At 37.4% G+C, this 17,136-nt stretch overlaps 1 protein-coding gene across 1 annotated transcript; it reads left to right on the top strand.

Moving 5' to 3' along the window:
• The first annotated feature begins 7,887 nt into the window (after positions 1–7,887).
• Positions 7,888–15,481, top strand: LOC146145442 (pancreatic secretory granule membrane major glycoprotein GP2-like). The gene is made up of 9 exons (XM_083389915.1): positions 7,888–8,027; positions 8,495–8,617; positions 9,918–10,114; positions 10,404–10,552; positions 11,273–11,403; positions 11,835–11,946; positions 12,316–12,498; positions 13,098–13,297; positions 14,175–15,481. The coding sequence occupies exons 1-9, from the start codon at positions 7,958–7,960 to the stop codon at positions 14,369–14,371; spliced, it is 1,362 nt and encodes a 453-aa protein (XP_083246041.1). The 5' UTR covers positions 7,888–7,957; the 3' UTR covers positions 14,372–15,481.
• The last annotated feature ends 1,655 nt before the right edge of the window (positions 15,482–17,136 follow it).

The following is a 17,136-nucleotide window of genomic DNA, read 5'->3' as shown; positions in this document are numbered from 1 at the left end:
TGTGGTTTCAAATAGTCAACAACCTTTCAGGCGGTTGCTAATAAATCAGTTGCGCGGAAATATATTAATTTTAAAGACGAACTATTTGACTAATGCTATTAACGCCACTTTTTAAAAAAGTTCTGGCGGTAACTGAAATACAATTTATAGAAGGTGAATATTAGGGTATATACATTTTGTCATTTTTTATGTTTAGCTTTGTTCACCTTTAAGAATTACTTTAGGCCACAGATGACCACAAACGCAATCTGATTTTTTTTTTCACAATATTTTTCGCAATTAAATTGTATTATCTATAGCTTTTTTTATTTATGAGGTGGTTGTGTGACGTGATGCGTGAGTTGTGTGACGTGATTCTTGAAATATTCAACCCGCCAAATCATAAATACACCGTATAGTAATTTTCAATAATATAGGCCCCAATAGGTAATAGGTAACCGGCTAAACTTCGATATTTTTGTATCAAAATCCGAAAAACACGAACCACAGACAACTAAAGCGATGACAGGTGGTTAACCAGGGATGCAAAAATATAAAAAAAAATTCAATTATGACTGTACAAAAATCGGCAATAATCGACATATTTTTTGCATCATCTCATGTAAATGACTTCTTAAAAAAATTGATACTTTTGACTTAATTTCAAATTATCATGCCATGGTGTAAGTTTAGGAAGCCAGGATGACATTCCCATTCCTATAGAAAAGAACTCAAGCTATAAGACCGTAGTAAAAACGACTTTAACGTTGGAATAAAACACAGTTCGGAATAAGACCAAAATAGGTCTAATACCTAAATAGTCGTAGTCCCGTGTAAAGTGGAATAAGTCCTTAATCCGAAGTTTGAACCTTCACCTAATTTTTAACCCTTGCCCCAGTAACCCCAAACAGGGACAAACAAAACAGTACCATAACGGCGCTCGTCAAAATAGTCGCCTAAACAAACCAAACGGCCGATGCAATGGCTGATATCACTGTGTATTTGGCTTTTTATGTCGTTGATCCTATTACCACGGTATAATAGAATATTTTGCTTAAGATATTGTTGCCTTGTAGGTCTTAATGTGTGTTCAATAAGAAACTGATGTCACACCCTTTATGGTATAATTTTTAATTTTCATCATTATCCAAAAGGGCTGTTACGCAGCACGTTTTTATAACGTTAAGTTGGACTCAGTCTATAGCAAGGGTTGGCGTTGAAGTTAAGCATCTATATATGAAAACAACTGCCGGGTAAAAATAAAGTTGCATTTAATTTCAAACCAAATGTAAAACTTGAGCTGGCTCATTGTGTGTTCTAGTAGAAATTTTTTAATTTCTTGTTTTTAATTTTCTTTTTTTAGGCAGCGTTTAATTTTTAATGTGATGGTTAGTTTCAAAGTCTATTTCAGTTGCGGCTACAAAAACCGAAAGCACCAAACCAATGCTTTACGCTTGCGCAACTGAATAAACGTTGGTAACCAAATTGGCAAACATTTCACGATTCAAGTAGACCTAAAATAGCAAAACAACCACAACAATCTCAGTCTATGTGACATGCAAATAGCACAGCGCTCCGGTGTAACATTTCCTGCTGAAAAACTAGACTATAATATGGCACCTGACTTTAATTGTAAAAATGAATTACTTTCCTAGTTGAAGAATACAGTACAACAACAAAAATATACACCCGCAATAACGTTTCACAATTGACGACTACACAAAATTTGCTTAAAAGACAAATTTGCTTTTAGTTTATGATAATTCGCGAAGCAAGCTAGTGACTGCATACAGTTCAAGATTATAGTATGACTTGAGTAAAGTATTTTAAAGCTTTAAATTGCATAAACTTTCTGTGAACATTCTGGCAAGGGGTTGAACTGCAACGTTCGCTGCCTGAACTAACTGCATGAATAGGCTGAGCCTTTGTGTGGCGTTATGACCGGATGTAGCTAGCAGTGAGCTTATCTGCTGTGCCAGTTTGCACTTTTATTTTGTCCTAAGCCGTTCCACTGTGGAGCGAAAGCATTTACACGGCAGTTGTAAAGGCCGCAGTTTATATACCTGCACTATGCGCCAAGGTAAAATGCAACTTGGTATTAAAGATGCTCTTCAAAAAAGTTTAAATATAAGTTGCACTTTGCATATTAATGGTCGACAATTTTTATCACGTTGAAAAGATTGGAAACTCGAAAGAATTCATGTGCGTTGGTTCGAACGCCTGAACGTGAATTGCGTCATCGAATTTGTAACCGGCATAACTAATTTACATACAAACATGACTCGATGGCTGATACTTTACCTAACCGCCTGGTATCGTTATGTAGTAATAATTACAAATGTTCCACATACAATGCGAAACCAGAATATATCGTGTCAGTGATGTAATGGCATTGTATTTTAACCTGCTTGTAATTTAGTATTGATTTGAAACATTCGTCGGGCAACCTTGCTAGCCAAAAATACACTTTCGTCATGTTGCGCACTCCAAGCAAAAGTACTAAACGCACACAAACAATATGCAAAACATGCGACATTGCAAGTTTTGTAACCTCTTAAGGCAGCTTCTCCTTAACTAAGTAAAAATGTCAAAAATTACTTCTTGATAAGCATTAAAGCGTGGAATTCGAACAACGGGTCTATAATAAGACGAATTATTTCACAAATCTGCAAAGGTCAGTTGACTTCTAATTGGTAGAACTGAAAACAAGGGTAGGTTTTGTATCTCACGCACTTCACTATACTGGTTTAAAAAACTCGATCGTCGCTAAAATACTGTAAAGATAGTTACTAAAAAACTTCTTCCAAAACAAATGTCAAATTTTGGTGTAAAAGCTTCCAAACAATTTTTCCATTTTGGCATTTTTTACATTTGGGGAATCATCTCTTTGCAGCAATTAAAGGCTGCTGAGTCGGTTTCAAATAACCGTCCTACTCTGACTCTAAAAAAATGGTAAGCTTTGGAATCTCTATATTGGTACCAACATATTAGACTAATAAACTTAGCTGGATGATATTTAAATAAAAACAAAATATGATGTGGCAGTAAATAACAGAGAGAACACATAGCCTATTGTGACGTACAACAATACACTGTGCACTTCAGTCATAGGTGTTTTCCGGGTGTATGTATGTTTTCGTATACATAGTTAACTAATTGAAGTTGAAAGTTACACGTATGGGGTAAAAAACATTAGCCCATTTCTCAAAATAATGGATAATTTAGGAAAACTTTCATTTTTCGCCATTATCACAAACACTTGCATTAAAAAAAATACGATTTCCGATTCGTAAAACTTCGTTCTCCCCAAGGGGGTGATCCCATAATATGCAAAGCGCTTTGGGCTAAATACAATTTATTTTTTCTCGAAGATTAACTTGTTTAAAGTATAGTTTGTTGAGGCATGACCTGGTAGCCCTGTTGTGCAACAATTAGCCTAAAATAAAATAAAAACGCTACATCATTCTATTCAACACAACACAATGATATAAGGCTTTCACGCGATTATTAACTACAGTACATCAGGATGGCGAACCACCGACCAGCGATTTAAAAAAAAACATACTTGTCTCTCAAGAAATACAGAATCAAACATTTCAGGAAAGGATAAAAGTTCAATCAATTCTAACTGTGCTTTTTATCTAATGCGTGCAGAAAAGCGGACAACTGAAAGCATTTTGTTTACCGCTGTAAAATGTGATGGATGGCGATTCTTTTAGGAAATTAAAATAGCTCGCTAAAGAAAACTGAAAGCCCTTGTTAAACCATGCTAAAAAGCTGTTTGCCGAATTCCTGTGCTTCCATTAAAAAGGCTGCAGCTTATATGAATTGCTTAGGATTTTAATATTCTTGGGAACCTTCGTCTAAAAACCCTAAATTACCAACCCAAGACAATAAATAACACTTAGAGAGGACGCAGCAGCAAAGTTTCGAATTAAGATAGCATATAATGAAATATATGACCCACTTGCGCATTTTATTAGGGATTAAGATCGTGTTTGTGACCTGGGCGATGAAAAGGATTATCATCCCTGAACTACATGATAAAAGTCAAAAAAATAAAGAAAGCTCGCGACTAAAAATTGCTAAAAGGCCAACATTTAAGCGGCTACCGTTGGTTTGCCGACCACTGCCATAGGCAGACTTTTCTTTCAAAGGATCTATAGTTACATATCTCTAATGTCCACATTTACAAGCAAACTTATAACAAATTTCGTCAGAGATAAAAGTTATTCTCCCCGATGCCTTATTGACTTCCGTAAAACTAAAACTTTCCACGGTTATAAGGCCGTGACCGAACCCTAAGTTTACCGAAGTCATCAAAACCATGACGTAACATCGCACCGCGCCTCAACCTGCACTAGCAATAGCTCAGTTCACTTCCTGAAAACTGATCGCTTATGAAATATGCCTATCATATATGTCGCAAGTGTGATAAAGGGTATGGGTGAATGACCGGGCTGTTCGTGTGCTTTGCGTTTCAGCGTTAAACATTTACTAATAACCTGTCGCGTCTTTGCTGTTAGTAACAGAAGGGCGGCGATTTGTCGCTTGTGTATTGAATAAATATCCCGACCGCGTAGAATAGCTCGTATATGAGTCTGACTATTCATTCCGTGTTACAAGTAGCGAGTATAGAAAGCGTCGGTGTTAGCTTTTTTGACCCCTTTAACCCGGTTTACCCTTTGTGGAAAAGGGATGCTTTTGTTTTCCACATATATATTCGAGTTTTCTTATCACGGACGTTCGCAGCTTTCGTATCGATTTTATTGTCGATCAATGTCATATTTTTGTGTGTATGTGGGAGGGGGGGGGGGACAACCTTGATGACCTATGGAATTGATACACACAGAATATTTTACAAACCATTACGAAACTGGCTTAAAGGCGAAAAAATACATCATTTAACCAACTATTATTCACTTATTTGCTTGTCAATCGAAAAAAACAGCGGTTATATGGCTTGTCGCATTTAAGATGTTCGGGGTTCACATATTACAAAATTAAGTGGTCATGGTAGTTCACGGTTCAGAAAAATCTGCTCGAGTTTAAGAATTCTGCTTGACAGTACCTGGACCTATTTTTTAAATTTAAAAGTGATATATTGGCCAAACAGCATAGCCATTATTTGCAACATAAACACACGGGTTAAAATTGCCATCTTAATTTTAAGGTTATTTTAAAATTGGCCTAAATTTCGACAGAAAAACAGCATTTGGAGTTGCCTTTCGCACTTTTATGCGAATATAAAACCAAAATAGCAACCATTTACAAAGTGTTTTACGTCTTTAGGGTTAATAAAATATATAGTACTTTGTGTAAAAAGACAAAAAATACACTCCCAACATTATTAGCCTCTGAATTTTCTTCACCTTATAATATCTCCTGTCACACGTGCCGCGACTCTTTACTACTTTGCAGCGTTTAAACAGACTCGAAGCTTATATAGCGAGGTTTGGAAGCGATGTTTGCCGCATTCTGGAGGCTTAGGTACGGCAAACAGATGAGTTGTTATTTGTCCAAGCGGTCGCAATACAAGTTACAAGCATACAAAGACTAATGTTTTTGGCGCGCTGGCCCGCGCTTATGAGAAAGTTCGGGACGGTGACTCGCCCTGATGACAGACGGGCGAATTTGGGGGCAATGACCTGTCGGTTATTGGCCTAGCCTAGATCAACTTTGTACCAGCCCTCCGAACCATTGCTGAATTGCAGCCCCTGATCAGTCTATTTTAGAAGAGATTTTTTTTTAAAGTAACCCTTTATGCTATAATATAAAAGCCCGAACGTTCGACACACTGACATACTGTTTTCCAGCAAACGTTATGAACCAGGGTAAACATCAGTAAATTGTCTTGTGTACATAAATTAGAATCTTCCTTTTCCGTAACAAAATAGTTTTTATTCACAAAAGTCGGATTATCTTTATGGCTTGATTTTGTCTAACCTTAAAACTGGGCATCAACAAAAGTGTTTCATTTAGAGCTCAAAGTTGGACACCAGTAACCATAGTGCAACGAGGCAGGCCATCACATAAAACTATTATTATTTCCACACTTTTTTGGCTGAGCAGCAGGAGTTTATGCTTTTAGCTTTTGGACCGTATGTTACTAATGCAATGAAGGGTGAAATCATTGTAACATTTGTATGTTTCAATGAATGCTCCATTGTATTTTTTCCCTTTATTGTTTGCCTGGTATATATATTCGCCAATAGTTGCAATAATGTTTCCCTGAAGAAGATTGCCCGAATAGGTGGTCGAAACATTGGTACTTTAATAATATTTTGCCGGAAGAACAATTTTACAATAATTGATTTGTACGTTTCGCTTCGTTATTGTTTTTTGTTTGTCTATTTTATTTCAGAAGTCTCAACGTTATGCAATCGTCATCAGCAAATAAAAGGATTGGTGAAAGAGTTTGTTCACACCTGCTAAAAAATTACAAGAAAACCCTGTCACGAACATTAGTAATAGTGTCGAGCAGAAAATTTATAGATAAGATACTAAAATGGCGTGTTTTTTACTTGCAACGCAGTAAATTGGAAGTTTGTATTTGGCTGCGGGCTTCAGACATTGCCAGTTGTTGGCCGTTTGATTTCAATAAACCTCTGCACGTCGAACTAAATGTAAAAAAAACGGAAATTATGTAATTTTTTATTACAGTCTGTTAATCTACAATGGTTGTTACGCTGTTTTGGTATTAGTGAAAAGCACGTTACGAAAAACAAGCAACCCAAAACTGCGCACACCGCGTCTTACAAAAGACAAGGCAATTAGTTATGCTCTTGGGCGCCGCCTGCGGTAGACTAGCTTGAAACCGGTTGTGCTGGTTGAGGATTCCGCGGTAATGAGGAACAAGGCGCAACGCGCAACGCGCACCACATAATTTGCCCTTATAATTACAGTCGACGTTGTGTAAAGTAAGGCACGGAATGTATTGTGTACGATCGGCATACAGGGAATAGCCAGGATAATGAGTGGATATATACCATATTGCACAAGATTAGAAGATACTCATAGTCGCAAGCTTTCATTTCGGATAGATTGCGCGTTTCTTGCCGATTTGGTGAGTGGTCTTGTGGTGACCGCGGATGCGTTTGATTTTACGGCAGAGTTCCTTTAATCAGATTCATGACCTCATGTTAAATATAAATTGTTTATTTAGCACTGTGTATAAATGAGTAGACAGCCAGCTTTTAGGCCTAAAATAACGGCTAGACTTGGATATTTTGAAAACGGTTTTTCACTCAGTATTGTATTCGTATCGCAACAATACGTGATTTTTAATATTTGATCAACTCTAGAGAAGTGTCAAAAACTTGAACCTAGCCCGGCTACCTCAGGCAGCAAAACAGTTGTACAAAATCCTTTGCTTGATTACGCCTGCTTAGAAAGATGAACGTTTGGCGCTATGTGAAACGATTAAAAGCGGTGCGCCATTTGATTTCCGTATAATTGTTACGACGAGGTTAGAACGCGCTATTCGGCGATATTAAATTTCAAGGTTAACTGTTGCGCCACGCTAAACGAGAGCAATAGCCTTCAAATTTGTCCCGGGGCTATACGAACGAACGGGTGGCGGCTGTCAAAGCGACCTTAAAAATGCCAGGCGATTAAGTTCACGGCAACGACCATGAGGGTTGTAAAATTGTAAACGCTATAAAGGCCAATGTTTTTCTTATGCCTGCGATTTCAGACACAGCCAGGGCTAAGCGCCAGATTTCAGAAGCTGCGTTGCAACAGAGGATAGCGAAATGTTAATATTGTAACGTAAAATAAAATGTTACAGGATACTTTCACACAAATCTGAGGATAGCAAATGTCAATATTGCAAAGTAAAATTAAATGTTATAGGCAACTTTCACACAAATTTAGATATATGTAACAAGTTTTTGCTTTATATTTTTCAGGATTCGCAATCACTGGGTTAGGCATCTCTAATTTCTAAATGAAAGAAGTGCAATATTTATATTAAGAAATGTCTGGCGTTCGTCAGTTTCTCTGCTTTTTGTATTTATTTACTTTCCAAGTTCAAGTGTTTGGGCAGAGTACGTATATCGCTTTTAGTAGCACGCCTTTGTATTGTATCTTGTATTCCCAAGATATATATATATATATATATATATATAATTAGTGTATTATTACTTGTAAAAACTATTATTGTTCTATAAAAATAACAATAAAGTTCAACAGAAAATGAGATTAGTTTAACAACATTTGCTTTAAAAAGATATGTAAAATTAGCGTTTTATTTTAAATGTAGTTATTTACAAACAGCAGTAATTTGCTGATGAACTTGTGAAAGTGACAATACATACAATTTTCGGACGTTCTTATATATTTATATTTTGGCTTATTTTCATACTTGTACCAAAACACTTCATCACATATATATAGAAACAATTCACTGGTATATAAAAAGCATAAAATAGAAATTAAAAACGAAACTATAGGCCGAATTTTTATCCGTTTTTTGTGCGTCAACGTTAATTCGGTGCCTTTTTATGTTTTCCAGGTGTGACGCCGTGCAAACCGAATCCGTGTTTAAATGGGGGCGAATGCATTGTGAGTTCGTCTTGGGCAAGAGGCTACACTTGCATATGTCCCGAATCTCTCGCGGGAATTCACTGCGACCTTCGTGAGTTTTTGCCAGCACTTGTGTTGTATTTCCAACTTTTAGACGACAAATGTTACAAAACGTATAAAACTGTAACTCGTAGTGAAATAAAGTAGCATTCAGACCCTTTCATGTCCTAAAGCAGTATAGTTTAAAATTTTAGCGAGCAAAATCTAGATAGGCCTATAGGTTTGCACTTTGCTTTATTATAAAACTTGTATTATAAAACAAACAAAAAAAATCATTTTGGCCTAAAAATATTAACATATTTCGCTTTGATATTTTTAATAAAAATATTAAGAAAACCTATGTATCTATTTCCAAGTTTTTTGTCGGAGTCTATTATGCAAACCTAAAAAGGCCTGATATTAATATAATTTAAGGGCAAAATTATACCGTGGAAAAAAAGTCAATTGGCAAAATGGTTTTACTAGAAAGAAATGTATATCATTACATGTTGCCTGTAAATGTACAAAGATTTATATCGCGAATCAACAGAAAATACAAGTCGTGGAAATATGAAAAAAAAACGTTGATAGATTACGGCACTTAGGATGACGCGACTTTGTGCTATAGCAGGGGTTCTTGAACTGGGGTCCATGGACCCCTTGGGGGTCTGTGAACTAGATTTAGGACGTCCATGAGACCTAATTTAAAAGTAAAACGGTTTTGTAGTGACTGTATTTAGACTCCATTTTTCATGTTTTTTTGGACCTAAATCATCACATTTATGAAGCCTGTTCTGTTTGTATTGTGACGCCAATTTTGGTGCCTTTTTTAAAATTTCCTTTTTTAAAATTTCTTGGTTACCGTGGTGTCCTAAATACGGTTTCTCTCCGGGAATGTTTCGACGGGAAATTCCCGGGATTTCCCACGAATTAACAATCCCGAATCCCGGGAATTTTTTTTAATCCCGGGTATTCTGCAACATAGCAAAACTTTAAAAAAATTGTCGTTTTTGACTGATATAAAGAAAAAACTATTACCAACCCTGTTAAAGTCGTTGCCTTGGTGGCTTGATTTGCGCTTACCAGCGGAAAAAGCTTGATTAAATTTATTCTATAAAAAAAACGCTTTTTTGAAAATAAAAACAAATAGGCCTACAAATAAATAAGGGTGCTGATCGACTTTAATACGAGAACGGGAGAGAAAGTAAAGCCTGTTCTGTTTGTATTGTGACGTCAATTTTGGTGCCTTTCTTGGCTACCGTGGTTCACGCTAACAGAAAAAAAATTAAGGGTCCGCGGTAAAAAAAGTTCAAGAACTCCTGGCCTATAGTTTTAGACGGATTGCAACTGACACACTAACATTTTGCAACTAGCCTTTCCCGACATCAAGTGCGGAAACAAAACCATAGAAATCCTCATCGACCAAAGGGTGGTGACGGAGCAGCGGTTGCCTAGAGACACGCGCTATATCCACTTCAATGGCGCCCCCGGGTGTCGAGCGGTGATGCGGAACGGTCAATATCACCTAAAGGTCGACGCGCCGTTTGTGGACTGCGACATGCACCTTAAAGTGAGCAAAGGGGTCGTGTTCGTTTTGGTTTAAACAGGTTAAAAAATTAAAGACGGACATACTTACCTCTTTAACCGGATCCCTTAAGAGTAGCACCCTGCCAGTTTTTTTTCCTGGGTAGCACCGTTTTTGGGGGCAGTAAATTACCAAAATTATTACTCACACCGTCGCTCTACCAACTGAGCTATTAAGGTTCAGAGAGGAGCGAGTCGAGAAACAAACATACTTAATACACATACATGTGTGTGTGTGCCTTTCATTCATCTCTAAACACGTTATACTTTCACAGCGCGATCACGGTAGCTTCCTCTTCAGCCAACAGATAGTTTGGAACAAGGTCGACAACGTCGTTGAGCGCCCCCTAGTGTTGGTGGACTTCCGATGCAACTACACCGATCGATATTCGGTGATGGCCGGGCCCGTCATTCCCACTGTGACGTATGTCTGCTCTGAAGATGAACTGTTTTGATTTGTTATCGTTTTTTTTTAAATCATACAGTTTTGATCCGAGCATTTACTTTTAATTATTACTAATCTATAAGCGGAAATTGTTTTGTTTTTCTTTGTTCATGGAAGTCAAACTTGCTCTAATCACTCGTCAACGGTTTTCTAACCTCGCTTGGATTTCTTTTACACAACTGTGGCACGTTATGACTTGCAATATGATAACACAATCATGTATAGTGTATACCAGGGATGTCCAACCTGCGGCCCGCGGGCCACATTGCGGCCCGCCTGAAATTTTTGTGCGGCCCGCTAGTCATTTTTATTCCCAAGTATTTTAAACGTTCAATATTAGCCTAATTAAAATGTACCAGTCAGCTTTTAGGGGCGCACTAATAGTATAGTATGGGTAAATATATATATATAACTCCCGTTATAACTCTAAAGGCCAATACTTAATCTTGATACTTAATAGGTTCTGCGGCCCATTAAATTATTTCAAATGGCAATGCGGCCCACTATAATAAAATGTTGGACATCCCTGGTGTATACTGTTCCTAAAAGCAGACAGATATTTTCCATCTCAAGTTTTCGCAATATTTTCTAGTTTGGTTTGCATTATGACCACATAATTACGTCGCCTTTGATGTTCTTAAAAGCTCGACGGCATTTTCCATTCTAAAAAATGTTTGAACCCTATTGCTTTTAACACAGGACTGTCGACTTTGATACCAGCTACGGGCGTTTCACAGTTCAGATGGATTTGCACAAGAACCGCACATTTAACGGTTTTACCAAGTTCAACGCCAGGCCTGTTGTCGCTATTGACCAGGAAGTCTGCGTTCGTAAGTCGTTCATATTTTAAACTAAACTAACTGTCCTGGAGATGTTATATGCTTATGGTCATATTTACACTTCGATTTAACATCTTATAGCCGCTATCATGGATAGCGTTAAGTCGTCGTTGCTTTTTGCTTTCTTTTGTTGAGTTGTTGGCGCACGTATAGCTAAAAGTAATTCTTGGAAACAATTAATTTGTTAGACTTACACGGATAATCAAGTAGAGTACCCTAAAGTAATTTGTTGTTTAAAACTCGAACCAAGTCTTTGAAATTAAAGCAAACTTTAGTTTGTTCAATTCCTACTCGAGTTATTGACCTTCATATTTAAAGCATTGACACTATAGTTGTATAGTATTAACAAAATGATTTTAAAAGTTGAGCAGGCTATTCCTGTTTTGCAATAGTTTGATTAACTCCATATGCTTTTTTGCCAGAACAAAACCTAATCAACGTAATGCCGAAAGATTTAGTGCTGACTATGTTAAACTGCTGGGCTTCGTCCAATAAAAGCGGGGAGGGAGTCATACACAACCTTCTTGCCAACAAGTGGGTAGATTGAACAAATTATTTGCTGTATATTTGGACCTATGACATGCTAATGAACCGAACGTTAATGTAAAACATTTTCAATTGATCTATTCAAAAGAAATTGGATGACATCAAACAATTACGTTGTGGATGTATTACATTAATACTGCACTTAAAACAACTGTATGCTTCGTACATCATTTGTGTTTTGTATATACATTACAGTATCATTTGTATATATATTACAGTATCAAGTAGACAAACTGATCAAACAAAATACTTTTGGCTGAAAGACAAGCATAAAAGTTAAATCGTGGCATATAGAAAAAATAGCTTATCAAAGGTGCGCCCTTTTGTCATAAATTATTTACAAAATTCTTTGTGTAGGTGCGTTTCAGATCCCGGCACGTTTATCGTCGCCAATGGCAACGCGAGTGCTGCGCAGTTCTGCTTTCGCATGTTCAAGTGGAGACAAAACATGGACGCCATTTTCGTGCACTGTCGGGTGAGCGTGTGCAACAGGACAGCATTCCCGGAGACCTGCTCCTGTGAAGGAGAGCGAAAAAAGAGGTTCTGTAGTTAATTGTTTTCTCAACAATTTTAACATTTAAACATTTTCAAACAGTATGACAATTGACAATAGCATGTGGTAATCTAAAACTGCTATAGTTCAGTTGAGGTATGTAAAAATTAAAAAAATATTTGACCTGGAGTAAAATAAGTACAACCGCAATAAACACCTATAGCCTGAAATGCAAACGGATTTTTAAAAACAACGAAAACAAAGGTTTTATCATCTTTACTATATTAGAATAGGATTGTGTAAATTGATTACGAAATTTAGAATCGACTTTTAGATCAGTGGTTCCATACCTTTTTACATTTGCGGACCGGTAACTAAAAATTCGTGTTTTGTGTCCAGCAGACTCTTCTGAAAAAAGGTTTAACATGCGAAACGCGAAAAATTACGCATTTACGCATTTGACGTTGATATGGTTAATATAAAACGGCAAAAAAAAAATTATCGCAGACAGGCTGTTAAGAACTACTGTTTGATAGCACTGAAATCAAAAAGGTCGTCACTTGATTGCGAAACGCCGGCTAGTCTCTCAACATTATTAGCTACCATCGAACCTCACTAATAAAAAAAATCCATGCTGCATTTGTAGGAGCGTGGAAGTAGTAAACAAGCCTGAATCGGAAGAGGACAGCACCTTAATAAGCTCGGGCGTCATTCGGGTGGTCGACCCTTCGATCGTCGAAGACTGGGACAGTTTTCTACGACAAGGAGAAAACACGAACGACCTACAATATTTTGACGTTGACGGCGACGACTTGAAGAAGAACCAAGAAATCATTAAAAAAAACAGTAAGTTAAATCAATTGTACAATTGTTCTTCCGGCAAAATTTTGGTAAAATCCAAACGTTTCGACCACGTATTCTGGCAATTTTCTTTCAGGGCAATAAGAAGATTACCCGAATAGGTGGTCGAAACGTTGCTGTTTCATAAAATTTTGCCGGAAAAATAATTGTACAATTGAAATAATGCCTGACGCAGCAACATTATATTCATTCAGTAAGTTATATGCTAACTATGGCAGAATAATCTTGTGGTTTAAAATACCCAAACATTCAACAAACGTGTTTACTAGACCAGTTGGCCAACTCGAAATATTGACATTGTTTAAAAATTTAGCTTTGGCCAGCAATAGCAAATTGCTTTAAATAAGAATACCAGCACGTTTTTAAATTGTATTTTATTCAATGCCAGACTTGTAACCACGACAGTAACTTTCGGGTATTGCTAAAAGTGTTATAGTATGGTTTTGCGTTCGGGCACCGTTTGTATCTACGGGGCCGCAAACCCTACATTTGTAATTTTCTACAAAAGCATCGAAAATACTAAGAATAGGCCTATTATAGTTTCTACAGCTTAATCGTAAACTAAGACATTTAGGGGGAAAAAGTTAGTCCTGTAGATACTTCTAAAGTCTCTTTACGTGCCTTATAATTCTATTCCGACCTACCATATTATATGCGGAATTTTGTTTTTGATCAACTCCAAAAGTTGTTTTTGATCAACTCCAAAGTTAAGTCTAACCTTTCGGAGCGAATTTGGGGAGAGTTCTTGTTAAACTGTGGCCACGTGAAGCGTACGCCTATAACGCACGCGCGTATCAGCGGTATGATGACATCTCTCATCCCAAAAAAAAAAAAAAAAATGATGACATCTCTTTTGTTTCAGAAAAGCGGGACACCACCATTCTGATAGCGGTCGGCGTTGTGCTGGTTGTGGCTGTCATAATGCTGGGCGTCGCATGCGGCGTCTTCATCACTTGTCGAAGAAGTCGGGTCAGAAGAGGAACGAAGCAAAGTCCTGGATCTAACAGCAGTCGCACGGGAGCCCCTATCAGCCGTGACAGCACGATGCCTCTTGCCTGAATCTAATAGAAAACAAAGCGTTTTTGCCTATGTTAGTTTTACCGCGTTATTTCAGCTTTCTTCGTCGCACAGAAATGATACATAAGCCGAGACAAGCAGTTCAACTGTTAGACCAGTGCTCGCTTAACGATATTAGATAAGTATATGCTCTATTTTCGCGCTAAGTTTTCCTGGTAAGACGAACTTTGCGACCTACGCTTATCAGATTTTTGAGTCACGCATTAAAGTGTCGACGACTAGTTGTTTTTCTGTCCTTCCTTGCTTGCATCATTGATTGACTGGTTCGCCAAGTCTGTCGAAGGCTTTCGGTGAACCTTGAAATAATTAATACCTTTTTGTTTTCCACACTGGAACCTTGGGGGGCTCCCTAAACAAAAGTTGTGCCTATAAGAATTTGCTGAACGGTATACCTTATCCGTCTTTGCTTTTGCTCCAATGTAGGCCACATTCAGGACGCTATATCACGTTTTCCGAAACTGACCTGGGTCGATTGCAAATTCTGCTATTTTTGCTGGTTAGGTGTCGGTCCTGGGTTGACAAACACACGTGTCAGACTCCGGCCAAATGTGCGATTTCGTCGAGTCCCGAGTCCGGCTCTGACTCTACCGTCTGTATTCCTCTGGTTTACGTAAGTAAATACCGTGGATATTCGACAATCCACTTGCAGGGGTGTCATTCAAGTCCGATTCCGCATACCTGGCCTGCTGTTAGGTGGTTTGAGGACTGGATAGCTGTGTGAAATGTGAACTCTCCTGTTATAGTTTGAAACGAGTTTACGCATGGTATCTTTTGATAAGAGGAGATTTTGGTAATGCTTTTTCGTTGTTTAATTTTTGCGCTTTGGTGTCTTTCTATATAAATAGCTGTTCTATTTTAGCGCAAATTGGGTTGAATGTTGTTGCTTTTCTTGCAAACTTTTCTCAAAATTATTCAATCAAAAAAATAATGTTTATATATATCTTGTCTAGCAGTAAGCCTTTTGGGAGAGTTTGTTCCTGTGAAGTTCAGCCTGTATCTTGAGTTTGCTCTGTTAATCTTGTAAATTTCTAAAATATTGTATGCAATATGTTGGTACGATCGCCGGGAATAAAGACCATAGCAGAGGTTTGAAAAAAACGTTTCCTTTTTGAAACGGTAAATCCACAGTACTTATGACGTGGATCCTTATAGCAGAGTCTCATTACTTTTCTTTTCGTTAAACAGTCACTAGCTCACATTCATTTTATAAAAAAGTTAGGGGCAGGTTTCTTCTATGTTTATTCATGTTCGTACGAAGAAGAACTTTTTACAGGAAAACATTTGCACCTGAAACACGCTTGAGGTATTTATTCTGCTTGACGAACATTTTAGGGGGGGGGGGGGGTGGTAATTTACAATTTTTTCATTGAACAAAACCAACTTAACCAGGTGTACCCGGGACTAAATAATAGTTAATTATGCCTTTAAAAAGGTTCTACATTGAAAAAAAAGTTCGACCTCACCTACATTTCTATTTTTGAAATTTGAGATGAAATATGTCATAATTTCCTAATTAAGGTATATGACTCTTGGTCTTGAAGGACCTTTAGACTAATTTATTCCCATAAGTTTTACCTGGAAATTTGACAGAAATTAAAAAAACAAATATTCCCAAATATTAAAACAAAACCTTCTCTTTCAAAAATATTGATTTGAAATAGGTAATCAATTTTAGGCTTATAGTATTTGATACAGGTTTACAGTAATATTCACAAATACACTAGTCTAAGTCTTTAGATTTGTAGCACCTCCACTCTAAACTTAGCCAGAAGTCATGGCAAAACTGTCCAAGCACTGCTGAAACTTGTCGTATTCCATCTCAATTCTTTCAGTATTTTTACCAAGAAAGGCTTTCAAGGCTTTGCCAAACTCTTCAGCATTCTTGTCACGGCTCTTTCCATTTAGCTCAGTCTTTCTGATTTTGAAGAGAGGGTCAGCTTTAGGAAGCAATGTGCTGGTGTCTCGAGCATACTGTAGCTCCTTTTTCATTCTTTGCTTATTGATCTTCTCATTCTGTGAGTTGAGGTCAGCTAGATAATCCTCAACTTCTTCTACCGAAGTAAAAGGACCTCCAATAACTTTAAGAGATTCTAAGACAACAAGTCTTTTTCTTTCCTGCTTTAGAGCCAATTCCTTTTTAAAGGCATAATTAACTATTATTTAGTCCCGGGTACACCTGGTTAAGTTGGTTTTGTTCAATGAAAAAATTGTAAATTACCACCCCCCCCCCCCCCCCTAACTACAGGTTCTATGTCCAGAGGGCTTGCTTCTCCATAATGTGTTTTGCTTTCATTCTCACTCCTGTCCTCACTTTTAGATATATCTAAGGCTCCACCTTCTTTGAGAATCTCTGTGATCTTAGATATTGGCTGGTATTCAAACTGTTTTTCTCTCTCTACTCTGTACTTAGCATCTTTCTCCCTTTTCCTTTGCATTTTCATCATGGCCTGATACCACACTGGATCAACTTCTTTTCCACACTCCATTTGCCTGTCCTTTTGCATGTTCTCATAGTACATTTTCTCCATTTTCCCCATTTTTATACCCCAATCTTCTTCAACCCCATTTCAACCCCCATTAGCTTTTCAAAGAAAGATATCAAAAAGGTTATCCTTTTTGTCAACCAGCTCTTTAAACTCTGTCACCACCTTTCTCTTCTTTCCTTCTTTTAGTCTCTTACTACCTTCCTGTACCAACTGAAGAAGCTTCAGAAGTTTATTGACCAATGTTTCATACAATATGCATGG

Source organism: Ascidiella aspersa, chromosome 5 (genome assembly GCF_963924565.1).
Source record: "Ascidiella aspersa chromosome 5, kaAscAspe10.2, whole genome shotgun sequence".
Lineage (NCBI taxonomy): Eukaryota > Metazoa > Chordata > Ascidiacea > Phlebobranchia > Ascidiidae > Ascidiella > Ascidiella aspersa.
The sequence above is the reverse complement of the archived record's forward strand: the minus strand, read 5'-3'. Positions and strand labels throughout refer to the sequence as shown.